This window comes from Halichoeres trimaculatus, unplaced genomic scaffold (assembly GCF_033239565.1).
Source record: "Halichoeres trimaculatus isolate MK-OKI-2021-1 unplaced genomic scaffold, fHalTri1.1 fHalTri1_scaffold_19, whole genome shotgun sequence".
Taxonomy (NCBI): domain Eukaryota; kingdom Metazoa; phylum Chordata; class Actinopteri; order Labriformes; family Labridae; genus Halichoeres; species Halichoeres trimaculatus.
In genome coordinates this window covers 13,534,130-13,547,822 of record NW_027437197.1, presented here as the reverse complement: position 1 = coordinate 13,547,822, position 13,693 = coordinate 13,534,130, and the positions used below count along the sequence as shown (strand labels likewise).

Below are 13,693 nucleotides of genomic sequence, written 5' to 3'. Positions count from 1 at the left end.
AAAGCATCATTCACAGCTTTATTGAACACGACACATACTCAATGTGCTGATGAAAAAAAAAAACAAACCTTTTCTAAATCACCTTTTGTCATTTTGATTGCACAGAACATTGAACATACTTGTGAGCCCTGAAGAATGAAGAACTTTACCGTCACTAATGAGCCGTTAGTGCTGAATACAGATTTAAAAAGCCAATTATTAGACCTTTAATTAGATTGCCGTTTTTAAAAGCCTTTCAAACACTTGAAAACTGAAAAGAAATGAAACAAAACTGTTTATAGACACCGATTTAGTTTAAATGAAACAGATAATTAACATTAAGTTGATCCATTCAAAGTTCACAAGTGTGCTCTGCTAGAATCAACAAAGACTTTCATTAAAATAAGACAATAATATTTAACATACAGTGTATTCAACAAGATCTCTTTACATCCATACAAACAGCCAATACACTTCACTACAGCCTAAAGACAGGGTGCCAGGTTATTAGTTTATAGTACAAGCTGATGTCGGGGAGGTGAGATTTCTGCTCTTTCTATGAAGCACACGCTTTGAGAAAAACCCCAAACACGAGTCACAGACAAAAGAAAGAAAACTGGGAATAGGCACTTCTGTTTTTTGTGTCTAATCTATTCTGTCTTAATTTTCTTCAGCCAAGCCTCAGATAGCAACCAAGCACATAACTTTAGTTTAAGGGCTCTGTATTAAGTTAGCCATTGAAATTATGGAAGATCAGCTCATCAATAACTCAGCCAAAAGATAGCAAAGGGGAATGTGAAACACAACATGTGAAGAAAATTCTCTGACAGGGCATGAGTCAGGGTCATGACCAATAGTGTTTTTAATTTTCTGACTTTTCCTTCTGTCTTTAGAAGTCATTTTTAATGAAAAAAATCCTCAAAAATATGATTCATCTACGGCCAATAATTTATCCATGAGTTTAAAAAACAGAAATTCAGTAATGTTGCCGGACAAAAAAAACATGAACTCTCAGAGATCAGGTGTAGCTGCTCACAAGGATTACAGCCCAGTAGATGCTGAATGAAGCAATTTGCCAGAGCAACACAAATACCTTCTGAACCAGTTCTTTATTCTGACCCAGTAAAATGTAAAAGTAGGTCTCAGGTTTGAAAATACGGTAATACCCTTTAAGCTTGTTTTTGAGAGCTGCTGCTTAGTAAATATTTTCTGTGACACAGCTCTGTTTTCTTTGGGTTCCAGGGTCACACTCTCTGCTACAAACAAGACATGGGTTAGAGTTTACAGTTACCAGGTCCCAAGCAAAGTCATGTTACTGTCCACACACACTTACCATATCAAGTCTATGATGTCATTTTATAACAAATAGTAAGTGGTGCTCATGACATGACCATTAAAGCAAGGCATTAAACCTAAATAATCTTTCTTTAAGAAGCACGTCCATTGGACCAAATGTATGAGAAATACCAAGTCAAATCATCCAAAAATCGCCCGAGTCAGAAGTTTAAAAGCTCACGCCTCACACGCAGACTCGTAATTTCTACTCTAAGAAAAGAAAAACAGAAATTTGTGTGCCTGTAAAAGACACCTGAGCATCACTACCAGCAGTCAAGAAAAGTCAACACCGGACAATAAATACGTACAAATGGAGATTGGTTAAGGAAACTGTGCCATGTGTGTTATCTGATGAGGCCTGGATAGTGACACCAGAGAGGGTCGGGCAGGACGGAGAGGGATTATGAATTATGGGATCATTCCAGGGTCAACATGTGGCAATATTCACAGCAGGAGTGATTCAGAACGAGGAGGAGGCAAAGCAAGCAGGCGCAAGCTCTGAAAAAGAAGAAAGCAGCCAGCACCCTACAAACTTCATTTCTACCCCTGCTTGTTTTTTTTGCCTCTCAGCTGCTTCTAGCATGTGCTGCTCATTCTGTGCATTTTTACGATGTCAGGGCTGACGGAAACAATGCAAGGCAGCATGAAGACAAAGAAATTTCACATTTAGTGCTAAATACTACAACAGGCTTGCCAATGTCTTCCACATTCTTATTTCCTCTTCCTCCTCTCCATCCCCATCTTTACTACACCTCTCCTTCCAAACGAAGAATCTCTGTTGGTCAAGAAAGAGATGTGTAAACTCTTGTCTTTCTCTTCCTGCCCTCTTTTCTTCTCCTTTAAGCTTCTGTCTCTGAATCTGCTTGGACAGCAGGATGAATGGAGGGTGAGGGGGTTGAGAGGATCCCAGGTTTCCTCGGAGCAGGCCCCCTCTGTGAGGTTGAAGGAGGTGGGATGTGTAAAGGGCTGTGGTGGTGTGAGGATTGTGGGATACTGGTGCAAGTGGCGCAGGTCTAGTTCCCTCCACAGCAAGCTCGGGTGGAGTGGGCGTCCGGGTCCTGGAGGTTGACTCCCCGATGTCGTGCAGCATGTGTGGGGTTCTGCGTGTCTGTTTTTGGCATCTTTTTTGCTATATTGTGATAAAAAGTGGGGAAAAATATTATTGCAGCCTTAACAACCAATTGAGATTGCAAACCATTGGAAAGAAAAGTTGAGGATTACACTCATAAATCTTTGGATTAATCCCAAATCTTAACCAGAATTCTTATCTGCAACAAATTTCATTAAGTAAACTAAAAATTCTGTTACATGTGCACTGTATCCTCATCAAATTAGTTTACTGTTAGCTGGGGGTTAGGTGCCACTCCAACAACTATCTCAGTTTCCTTACTTATGTCCACACTGGGACTAAACCACTGACCCTCAGGTCCCTTAGCTAAGTCCCCTAGGCTGAGTTATTAGTACGTTAAAAGTGTGAGTCCTGTAGACTTACTTGTTTTTACTTGCAGCTAAACATTCCAGGAAGAATATCTTATTGGGGACAATAAAGGTTTATCTGCTCTTCTCTTATCTGCTGTGAGTCATTTTCAGACTCCAAGTGTTAAGAGGACAGTCTGCATCGCTCTGAACAGTGACGCAGCTGAAACAGAAAGTTCAGAGATTTGACTGACAAGATGAATGTCACGTCTTTGGTCCGCAGCTTAAATAAGGCAGCGCTGCAGAAACTACAACCATAAAAAACCCTCTCCTGCTGTGCATAAAAACGGACAAAATTCTTTAATCTGCAACCAAAATATCACCACGTTGGCTTTCTCAAAAATTGACAAACAAGAGATGTGACTCTTGTTAACGACAAAAGTATTGACTCACCAATAGCCAGGAAGAGCTCGTTGACGTTCATGGCTGTCTTTGCAGACGTCTCCATAAAGAGCAAGCCAGTGTCTTCAGCATATGTCTGTGCTTCCTGCATGACACATAAAACAAATATGACATCAAACCAAGAACATACAGGGACAAAAGTTTGAGCTTAAATTTACTTCTGCTGTTAAAAAAGCAGACACCCAGGTGATTTAGTTAGTAGTTAAGGTGTAGCACAGGAGTGTGTTACCTCATACTCCACTAGTCTCCTCTCAGCCAGGTCAGCCTTGTTTCCAGCCAGAGCAATAACGATGTTAGGACTGGCCTGTCTCTGCAGTTCCTTCACCCAGGCCTTGGCTCTCTCAAATGTCTCCTGCACAAACACAGTGAGAACATGAGGATAAATACAAGAACAATGAGAGAGCTTGTGGACTCTGTGCATGGACTCCCCATCAGTTTAAGAATTTGATTGTGAGACAGGACACAAAGTTTACCCAGTAGAGTTAGAGTTGGGTGGGGTATTTACTTTGAATACATTCTGACTAAGTGAGGAATACTGAAAGACAGATTCTAACAGCTAAATTTACAAATACACAAATGCTCAGTGATCCCCTCTGCCCCTTTACCTAAAAGAGACCAGGTTTTTCCATTGACTATGGTCTCAATCTCTGGCATAAAAAGTTACCAATCAAATCTGTTAACTCTTTACCGGCTTGGTGATGTCAAAGACGACAATAGCAGCCTGAGCACCGCGGTAGTACATTGGAGCCAGGCTGTGGTACCGCTCTTGTCCTGCAGTGTCCCAGATCTCAAACTTCACCGTGGTGTCATCCAGACACACAGACTGAGCCAGAAATGCAGCTGGATGTAAAGAAGAGGAACCAAAGGTGAGCATTGTGTACTTTTATGAACAGAATGCACAGCCTCGTCAGCCTCACACTCTCTCCTCACCTCCTATAGTCGTCTCCTGGAACTCGTCAAACTGCCCCTTGACAAACCGCAGCACCAGGCTGGACTTCCCCACCGCCATGTCACCCAGAAGCACCAGCTTGAACTGGCAGATCTTGGTCTGTGGTAACGTGCCGTTAGAGCGGCCTCCACTCCCTCTGGAGCTCATTGCGGCCCGCTGTAGGAGACGTCAGGGGGAATGGGCCTCCTCCCTGGAGCAGAGCACTGACACAGACTTCTGAACAGACCGTAGTCACGTCTCACAGGCAGGTGGTGTCTTGACCTCTCTGCACTCCTTGTGTTGTCTGACAGAAGAAGTGAAAGGTTTTTGTTTGGCGCAGGCTTACGTCATGCACAAGCTCACTCATGCTTTTCTTTGTTGCACCTTTTAATTGCGACAGCACAAGGAATATGTTTTCAACACCAGAATATTAAGAGTGTGCAAAGAAACCAATTGCAAAAGATTTTCTAAATTGTAATGACTCATTTCATACAAAACCACTTAAATCAGCATGTAAACATTTAACAGGAGCTACCCTGTGATAAATCAGCAGCAGGTTAATTGGCACGATGATTGAGGAACAAGAGGGCAGTGAGGAAAATGTGCTCCTCTCAGACCTGAAAATGTTTTCAGTAGCTACAAAATCAAACATAATGAGCTGCAGGTACATAGGGTTAAAGTAATTATTGACCCTGATCTTTCTATGTTCCAAACTTAAGTTTTTCATCAAAATATTAAACAATTTTAATGTGCATCACAGGTTTTCTTCATATTAGGCAGGCCTACTTTCAAGGAGTCCAAAGGCTCAAGGTTTTAGGGTTAGTGGGACAAATTTGGCAAGTAAAGAATTAACATTTTATCATTCCTAAATGCCATTTTTGGCATTTTTGAAAAGATGACAACAGTTTTGTGAATCAAAAACTGTGTTTTAAGGCGTCTCTAGACTGAGATAATACAGCCAAGATCTGACAAGTCTTAGCAGGTCTATAGTTGTTTTGTATCAAGACCCTGAGTTCATAACTTTCCCTTGAATTTGAACCAAAAATTGAACCAAAGCTATCAATAGTGTCGTTTATACTGAAGGCAACAGATACTTCCTCCAGTGCATCCAAAAGTCTGAAGACTGTTGTAATGAGGAAGGGTGGAGACTTCCTTGGCATCAAATCAAGGAAAAGGAAGAAAATAACCTCACACGGCTTCTGTACATTATTTAATATCCTCTTCTGTTTTCATTTCATCAGAGCTATGTTTGACAATACCACCTACTGCAAGCTGTATCCCATTATCCTGCACTGAAACTCGAGCTTCGTCAGGGATGCTGCGCCTCTAAAAGCTGACTCTCCCCTCATAAACAACAGTACTGGACATCTCTGCAGTAACAGAAATCATTATTTAGATCTTTACGTCCTGGTGTGAAGAGCCTGTGTAGGGTGCAGCTAACATTCCTGTTCACGGTTAGTATTAATGTCCACTAACTGTGCATGTTATCAGATCAGCAGCTCTTATCTTGCGTTATGTGCTAACGGGACACCGTTCCGAGCTTTCAGGTCGGACGAGACGAAACTGAATCAAAGCTTTGTATTTCGACGCCTTATTTAACAGAATAGCACTACATGCTCAGCTATAAAACACCAGATAGCTGGAGATAAATCCAAACAGATATTTACCGTATGATCTGTCCCTTAGCAGCGCAGGTATCTAAGGTTTAACTGTTGACAGTTTGGCGATCAGCTGGTTAAAGAGAAGGTTATCACTTCCTGTAAAGTGGCGCATGCGCTCTTAGTGCCGCATTGTCAAAAGAAGAGCCGCATTCTCCAGCGGTGCGTTCAGGGACGCGTCACAGAATTACAGTTTGGTTTAGTCATCTGTTTGCTGTGGCAGCCTATTTACAACACGTAAAAAAAAAGATGAAGTAGGAAAATGTTCCCCATGATAGAAGTTGAAATGATGAGATACATCATAAGATTCCAAGTCAACATTAGAAGAGCCAAGTAGAATTTATACGCAACCGGTTTTTGACACCAAAAAAAGTCAAATAAATAATATGAAAACAAAATGAAGACATTCTTATCTTTAAAAAAGTCAAAACTATGACATATTAATTCACAATTATGAGTTACGAAGTCTTAATTATGAGATGTTATGGGATAATTATGTGATACTTGGTCAAAACAACAAGATGTCTGTTACTTGTGATATACCAAGTCATAATAAAGAAATACAAAGTAAAAAAAAAAAAAGTGTATACGCAACCCCCCGCCCCAAACACACACACCAAATGATTTTATTTTTCCTCCATATTCAGTTGAGTGAAATGTGAATTTGAACAGTAATTTCTTCCTCATAAGTTAAAAAGAAATCTTAATTGTTGTCTTACGATATAGTTAATCGATTCAAAACATCAGTAATGCTTTTTTTAAAGGATACCAATTCCTCAAAAGCTAAAATTATGCCATGTTAGTCCACACAGTGGCGATAGCCACTTGATCGCAGTTTCCCACCCGTCATTTAACCACACGCGAAGAATAAGTTATCACAGTGTCATCCAGGCCTGAGGGGGGCGCAGGAGAGTGAACTGACACTCGGAAATACGGAAGCACGTGAGGGATGTTTGAATTGTTTACAACAGTGGAGCACACGTTGAATGAGGAGAATTTAGTACGCAAGACATTCTTTGTTTTAAATGTGTTTTTATGAGAAATTATGCCAACCACAAACAGTAAGAAGCAGAAGAAGGGGAAGGACACAGCGGTAAATATTATTTTCATTACACTAAAGTAATACTTATATGATTGTACTACTGACAGAGAGTCAGACTGTCTCACAGTGAAGTATTTACAGTGATTTTGTATCTGTTGTTTTGCACTGTTTGTCACAGGTCCAGGGAACAAACGACAGCAGTGTAGTAAGCAAGGTGTCCGCTGCAGCTCAGGGTTATTTCCAGGATGAATTCCTCCAACACTTTGTGTGTAAAGTTTCCAGAAGAGCCCCGCTCATCAACAGGTCAGCAGTTTTAATCTGTAAAAGGAGTGTATAAGAGTACAAGACACTGTGGAAATATGTTATAACATCAGTTTGATATTCAAAATGAGTCTGAGGAGTATTTGTCTGTTTTAGGGGTTATTATGTGCGCTGGAGAGCCGTGGATCATTGTGTCAGGAGGTTTCTGCACATAACTGAAAACAGCCCCAAAAAACAGGCAAGTGTTTAATCTTCAAAATTTTAACTGAACAGAAAGAAAGCATCATGAAAAGTTAAGAATAATTACCGTCCTTTAGTTTCTAACTCTCTTTTTTGTGATTTTTCCTTCAGATCTTGTCTCTGGGCGCAGGGTTCGACTCTTTGTATTTCCGTCTACATGCAGATGGAGCATTAGACAGAGCTGCTGTTTTTGAGGTGGATTTTCCTGATGTTGCCCGGAGAAAAACTGCTCTAATTAACTCTAATAAAACCCTGAGAGGAATGTTAGGCCATGATTTACCTCCTCCAACGGGTTTGTTTCTAACTTTTTTCACACACAACACATTTTAAAAGAAACTCCTCTTAAAATTTTTAGCATGCTTCACAAAGGGATGTCAGACGTTTCAAGCTTATGTTTGCATGTGTTCAGGGCCTGTGTACGTGCTGACTGGTCAGTACCGACTCCTGGGTGTAGATGTAAGAGAGGAGTCCAGGGTGGCGGAGGCTCTGAGTGCAGCTGGGCTGGACTGGGCTGCCCCGACTCTGATCCTGTCTGAAGTGGTTTTGACTTACATGGAAACAAAATGGTGAGGAAATTTTCATCTATGAGGGATCAACATCACCCTTCTGTTTATAATAAATCAAAGCAAGGACTGTTACTGTCCTTCTAGGGACTGTTCAATTCTTTATTTAAGCCTGAGAAATAAAATGTTACTTATTTGTCCCAATATGGCAACACAGATGAGTCCATATATGAACATCACTTGGTATATCAAGCACAATAATAGTAAAACAAACCTGTAATCATAAATGTTTAATGGTCATGTATGTATCTTTTGAGCTTTCCAGGTCTGATTCTGTTATTCAATGGGCTGCAAAGCTTCTACATCAGCCACTCTTCGTTATGTACGAGCAAATTCATCCCGATGATCCCTTTGGTAGAATCATGCAAGATCATTTTCTAAAGCTGAATTCAACTCTACATGCACTTCGACAATATCCGGACACTGCTGCACAGAGGCACAGGTTCTTGAGCAAGGTTAGTGGGATGAAAACGTAATGACTCGTAGTGGCTGTTACTTTCTTAATGTGATGTACTCACCTTTCATGAAGCAGTTTATGGAACACATGCACTTAAATTGTAACAACACAATGCATTTTGTGATTTTAAGTATAAGTGTTTCTTGTTTTGTTTTTTTTGTTCAGGGCTGGGAGCACTGTGTTTGTCTAGATATGAATGAATTCTACCTCGGGCTGGTTTCTGAGGAGGAGCGGAGCCAAATAGAGGCTCTGGAGCCATTTGATGAATATGAGGTCAGCTGTAAAAATAATAAATAGAAAATGTATACACCTATAAAATAGATAGTGCATTTAAGTTTCTGCTGATGGCCTTTAGCTTTGAGTTTCTCCTGGCAGTATTTTTCTTTGTGTTGATAGATTTTTGTGTCCCCAGGAGTGGCACGAGAAATGTTCCCATTACTTCATCCTTACTGCATCCCGAGGCTCTCTGATGGAACAGGCTTTACTCTCACATGCTCCAAGTACTTTCCCCTTTATGTACCTTCAAATCAAACATATTTCCCTGCTTCCAGCTCACACTTCTTATGCTGTTTATTTGTTTTTGTTCTGTAGTATCTCCAGTGCCTTCCTGTCCACCATCTTTGAGCCCCACACTCCTGAGCATACAGCCTGTATCAGGTAGTTTGGAGGGGCTGGGGATGGCGTCTGCTTTGGTGAGCCCGGGGCGAGTCTTACTGACTGGAGGCTCGAGCAGAGGAGGCAGAGGAGCTGTTATAAGGATGCTCATCAGAGAGGAGGAGGGCTGGAGATCAGTGAGCAAGGGGTCATCAGAGGATTTAGGTGAGAGGGTTCAGATCCTCTTCTTTTCTAATAGTGATAAGTTTGTTTTTATGCAACACGTACACACACCAGTAGTGTTAACAGTGTGTGGTTGTCTCCCCTCTCTCCAGGTGTTCATCTCTACCACACTGCGACTCCTCTCCCTGCTGGAGGTGTAGTTATATTCGGAGGCCGCTCTTCTCCTTTGAACCCATCCAGAGGCCTCTTCAGAGTAATTCTGGTTCCTGCCGGTCCGCAAGATGAACAGGAGCTTTGTGTGAAGCCAATTGACTGTACAGGTGATCCACCAGCGCCAAGATGGAGGCACAGCGCCACTGTGGTCACCAACACAGGTGAGGTGAAACGGAAGCTCTGATACTACTTCAGTCTGTCTCTCACTTGAACGTTTCCCTCCTTATTTACTCTTTATGTTAAACTTAACCTTCTTCAAACAGGCAGAGACTTCTTGTTTGTCTTTGGTGGAAGAAACAACTCTCAGGCAGCTCTGGGGGACACCAACTTCCTGTGTTTGGACCAACTGTGCTGGACTGAGGTTTGACTGTCTCTTTTTATATGCAGGTCTTCTATTAGACATGCTGATAAAACTTGAACTATCCTGCCTTCATTAACTCTCAGTTACACAAAAAAACAAATATGAACCGCTCGTACAAAATAGTTCATTCTTTAATGACTTCCTTGCATTATTTTCAGATACCAGTACAGGGCCCAGCACCAGAGGCTCGTCACTCCCATTCAGCATGTTCTTATCACGGAGGAGTGGTGCTGTTTGGAGGACTGAACAGAAGAGGGGTTCCACTGGGAGACACAGTCATGTTAAAGCCGTCAGAGAGAGGCTTCACCTGGGAGAGGGTAGAGGTGCAGCCTCCTCCTGTTCCCAGGTCAGTCAGAGCTTTAGCATCAGAGTAAAACAGAACAAAAACAAAAAAGAACAAAGTTTCTGCTGTTTTTAACATCAGAACCATCTCCTGTTGCAGATACTCTCATTGTGCTCATGTGGCCGGTGAGAAGCTGGTTATAGTTGGAGGAGTCTGGCTGCATTCAGGCGGTGTCCCAGGTGTGCTCGTCATTGACTTCACAACACGCAGCAGTCTGGAGTTCAGCTTGGACACAGTCAGTTCACATTATTGGACTTAAGAATTTAATTTTGTGTTTAGTTTTTACAGCTTTTTCAAAGTTAATTTTTACATTGACAAATCCACATACTCACAATACTAATTAATAAATTGTGCTCTTGCCTTAGACCTCGGTTCCCTGGCCTCTGATGCTGCACTCTTTCTGCTCAGAGCTGACAGATGGAGAGCTGCTCCTAATTGGTGGAGGAGGAAACTGCTTCTCATTTGGGACTCACTTCAACCCTCAGCCCATCACCGTGGACCCGAGAGCTGCACTGGGATGACATGGACTGAAGGTGTTTTTCTGCAAACTGATAAAGAGGAGTGTCTTTTTTACACCCCCTGCTTGGACAAACTTTGGGGCCATGAATTAACCAGAGGCATGAAATCAGAGGCAGTTCAAAATTGCCTCAGCTTGCACCTACAGAACGGCTGCAAAGTTCTGTTTTCACCAATCAGTAAAAGTTCTTTTACTATAAAAAAAGGCTCAGATTCTTCTGACAGATCATGTGTCTGACAACTTGAGGAAGCAAACCTCCATAAATAGGTTAAAGTCTAATATAAATATCAGATAAGTGTTGTCACTTTGCTCTTAACAAAGAAAATCTCCATTAAAAGGTCATAAAACAACCTGCAAATAAAAAAACCCACAATAATGTCTTCAGTCTGCTTAAAGGACAGGTTTTATTTGTGAGACCTCGGTTCAAGTTCCCAAATTGTCAATGAAAATCAAAGTCATACATCAGCACAGTGGATGTGTCTTAAGATTTTGGATGGAGGTTGAGTCACTCGGTGAATCGCCTGAAGGACTGGACGGTGGAACTGACAGCGCCCCAATCTCCCGGTTTGCGGTATTCTCCCCTCTCCAGGAAGTACTGGCGTCCTCGGTAGTTGGGGTGCTCGTAGAAGACCCACCACCCATCATAGACCTTACAGGAGTTGACCTCCCTCCAGCGGAACTTGTCCAGGAGAGAAGGGCAGTCCTCTGAGGTCTCGTAGGCCTGACCGCCGAAGTCTGCCTTCTCATACATTGTCATCTTGTACATTGTCCCGCTGGTCTGGAAGGAGGAGGTGGAGGAGGGACAAGGAGGTGTGGGAGTAGATGGAAGCAGGATGGGTAGAGGAAGTGAAAAATGAAGGATCGGGGGTAGTTTTTAGTGCAGAGGGTTGGGGAAGAAGAGGAAGGGGATGTGAGGTGAGAAAAAAGGAGAAGGGGGGATATATAGGGAGATGAGATTTGTATCAAACGACAGGAAAAAGTCTCTTGAGCATTTTTACAACTTTCTTGCATAAGTCAGTCTTCAACTGCAAACAAAACATCAACAAGTTAGTATCAGCTTATGTTAAGGCTCTAGTTTGTTGCTGTGTGGTCATAATAGCACAAGCATCATGTTGTAGAAATATGATACTGTGTGTATCCAGCCCAGTCTGACTCATTCATACGGTTTAACCAAGCACAGAGCGACACATGCTGCGTCTACACACAGCTTTGATTTTTGTATGAAAGCCCTGAATGAGCCCGCAGGCTGTGGGTCCGTTAAACCAGACTCTGATTATACGAATAGACTGACCCAGATTATCTGTGTGCATCGATGAAGCCCTGCAGCCACAGTTAGCATCAACAACCTTTCTGCTGTGTGCTCTCTGTGGCTCCTGTTATTCTCACAGCTGAGGGTCAGAGTTATGAGCTCAAGTTTATGACCTACAGAGTGTTCAAAGAGCTTGTTTCAAATTGTGAAACTATTTGAACTACCTTAGGAAGATTTATAGAATCAGATTGTCAAGACTGAGCTCATCAATCAAACAGCTTTTTACACAGTGAGACAAATGAGAATAGTCTGACTGTTTAGATATTAATAATTGTATGCATTTTAAATTATAATTACCACAAGTCATACTAAACAATTGCTGAATTTTTTTTAAAAGAACTTTAGAATTGACATTTTCTTCTAGAAAATTTGATATCTGTAAAAAAAATCTCCACTTGAGAAAAATACAGAACTTGTAAATAAAAAGAAAAGGAAAGTTAGAACGCAGATCTCATTTGTAGGATTTCTTCTGACTGAAGCAACTTTATGATTTATGAGTGTCAGTTTAAACCCATTGCATCAATCAAGTAGTGATCATTAGTCTTTCACTGTTAAAAGTCAGGCCCCTCTGTGCTAAAGTCCTGATAACTTTAGAGATTAATTCTGTGTACACTGTTCAGGAAAATCAGTCAAACACACAGACAGCATCAGACCAGACCTCAGGCTTTCACTGACTTACAAAGTGGATCAACTTGCAAGAACTGAGGCGGTCGTTGAGGCCCATCCAGCGGTGGTACTCCGGGTACTCTCCTCTAGTCAGGACGTACTGGTAGCCCATATAGTTTGGCCTCTCATACACCACCCAGGCCCCGCTCTCCACACGGATGGAGTTGCAGCGGCTTAGGTAGGTGTGGAAGTCAGAGCAGTCACTGTCACACTCATAGCGACGGCCCTGGAAGTTTTTGTCCTCGTAAAAGACAATCTGTAGGACGAAGCATAGATACCTCTCAGTTTGAGTGTAACAAGATAAACAGATATTCATGAGCTCTGGTTTACACATTCTTTACAATACTTTTTTCTGTGCAGCTTCAACTGGAAACATTTTAAACCTGTCCAAACCTCAACCTCCCCTGTGGAAAGGGCCACATATATTCATCTGCTTTAGTTCATACAGCATCATAAATTGAAGAAGTATCTTACATCAGTTACAGGAAAAGCAAGCCCTCCTCTTTATTATATTAGAGGAGGAGAAACTCAAACAAACCATCATCAATAACTGGAGTAGAACCAGACTTCTAGGTGAACGGCCATCCTTCTGGATGGGCCCTCTACACCTTCCCCTCAGCCTCACTCAGCCCTATGTGGTCTGGACTCACCCTGCCCATCTTGATTTAATGTTTCTTGGTTTTGGGAGATGCCAGTGGTGCTGCTGCTGATGGAGCTGGTTGTCCCCCTGAGGTCTCGATGTTGCTCTGCCCCTCACCGCTCCCTTTTTATACCCTGGCCGTTACCACGTTCGTAAACAGCAACAGCGGAGGCGAAAGGGGAACAATTGCTTTGTCATGAAAATGAGATCCAAAAATTGAGTCAGTGATTCTAGTGCTATTCAGTTTTTCCAGAAAAGTGAGGAAGGATTACGGCATAAAGGCTGGGCACGGTTCGCGTCCACTGACCCCCACTTCTGTACTGGCTGGGTCCAGTGCCCACCCCCAGCTCCAGCTCTCGCACCATGTCACACATGCCAGCTCCACCAGCTTGCCCCCACCTGGGGAGGACTTGCCAACTCAGGACTTCTTTCTGCCTTTTGGATGAATCCAGACAGAGCAAGGGACAATCAGTGAAGGAGTATTCAGACCCTTACTCTGAGCAGCAGAGCAGCAGTGTCTCTTATC

General features: G+C 42.3%; 3 protein-coding genes across 3 annotated transcripts; 1 reads left to right on the top strand and 2 right to left on the bottom strand.

Annotated features, from left to right (window-relative positions):
• Positions 1-5: 5 nt before the first annotated feature.
• rab5b (RAB5B, member RAS oncogene family) lies at positions 6-5,914 on the bottom strand. Its single transcript, XM_074694718.1, has 6 exons — positions 5,788-5,914; positions 4,123-4,424; positions 3,881-4,032; positions 3,422-3,544; positions 3,184-3,277; positions 6-2,443 (listed from the first exon to the last, which is right to left on the bottom strand). The coding sequence occupies exons 2-6, from the start codon at positions 4,286-4,288 to the stop codon at positions 2,328-2,330; spliced, it is 651 nt and encodes a 216-aa protein (XP_074550819.1). The 5' UTR covers positions 4,289-4,424; positions 5,788-5,914; the 3' UTR covers positions 6-2,327.
• Positions 5,915-6,644: 730 nt separating this feature from the next.
• On the top strand, positions 6,645-12,153 carry lcmt2 (leucine carboxyl methyltransferase 2). The gene is made up of 14 exons (XM_074694426.1): positions 6,645-6,871; positions 6,999-7,123; positions 7,238-7,319; positions 7,433-7,613; positions 7,731-7,887; positions 8,150-8,339; positions 8,507-8,614; positions 8,754-8,841; positions 8,933-9,160; positions 9,271-9,492; positions 9,595-9,692; positions 9,851-10,038; positions 10,135-10,270; positions 10,401-12,153. The coding sequence occupies exons 1-14, from the start codon at positions 6,824-6,826 to the stop codon at positions 10,554-10,556; spliced, it is 2,007 nt and encodes a 668-aa protein (XP_074550527.1). The 5' UTR covers positions 6,645-6,823; the 3' UTR covers positions 10,557-12,153.
• On the bottom strand, positions 11,058-13,186 carry crygs2 (crystallin, gamma S2). The gene is made up of 3 exons (XM_074694428.1): positions 13,178-13,186; positions 12,541-12,783; positions 11,058-11,330 (listed from the first exon to the last, which is right to left on the bottom strand). Exons 1-3 carry the CDS (start codon positions 13,184-13,186, stop codon positions 11,058-11,060), a joined length of 525 nt encoding a protein of 174 aa, XP_074550529.1.
• Positions 13,187-13,693: the final 507 nt, after the last annotated feature.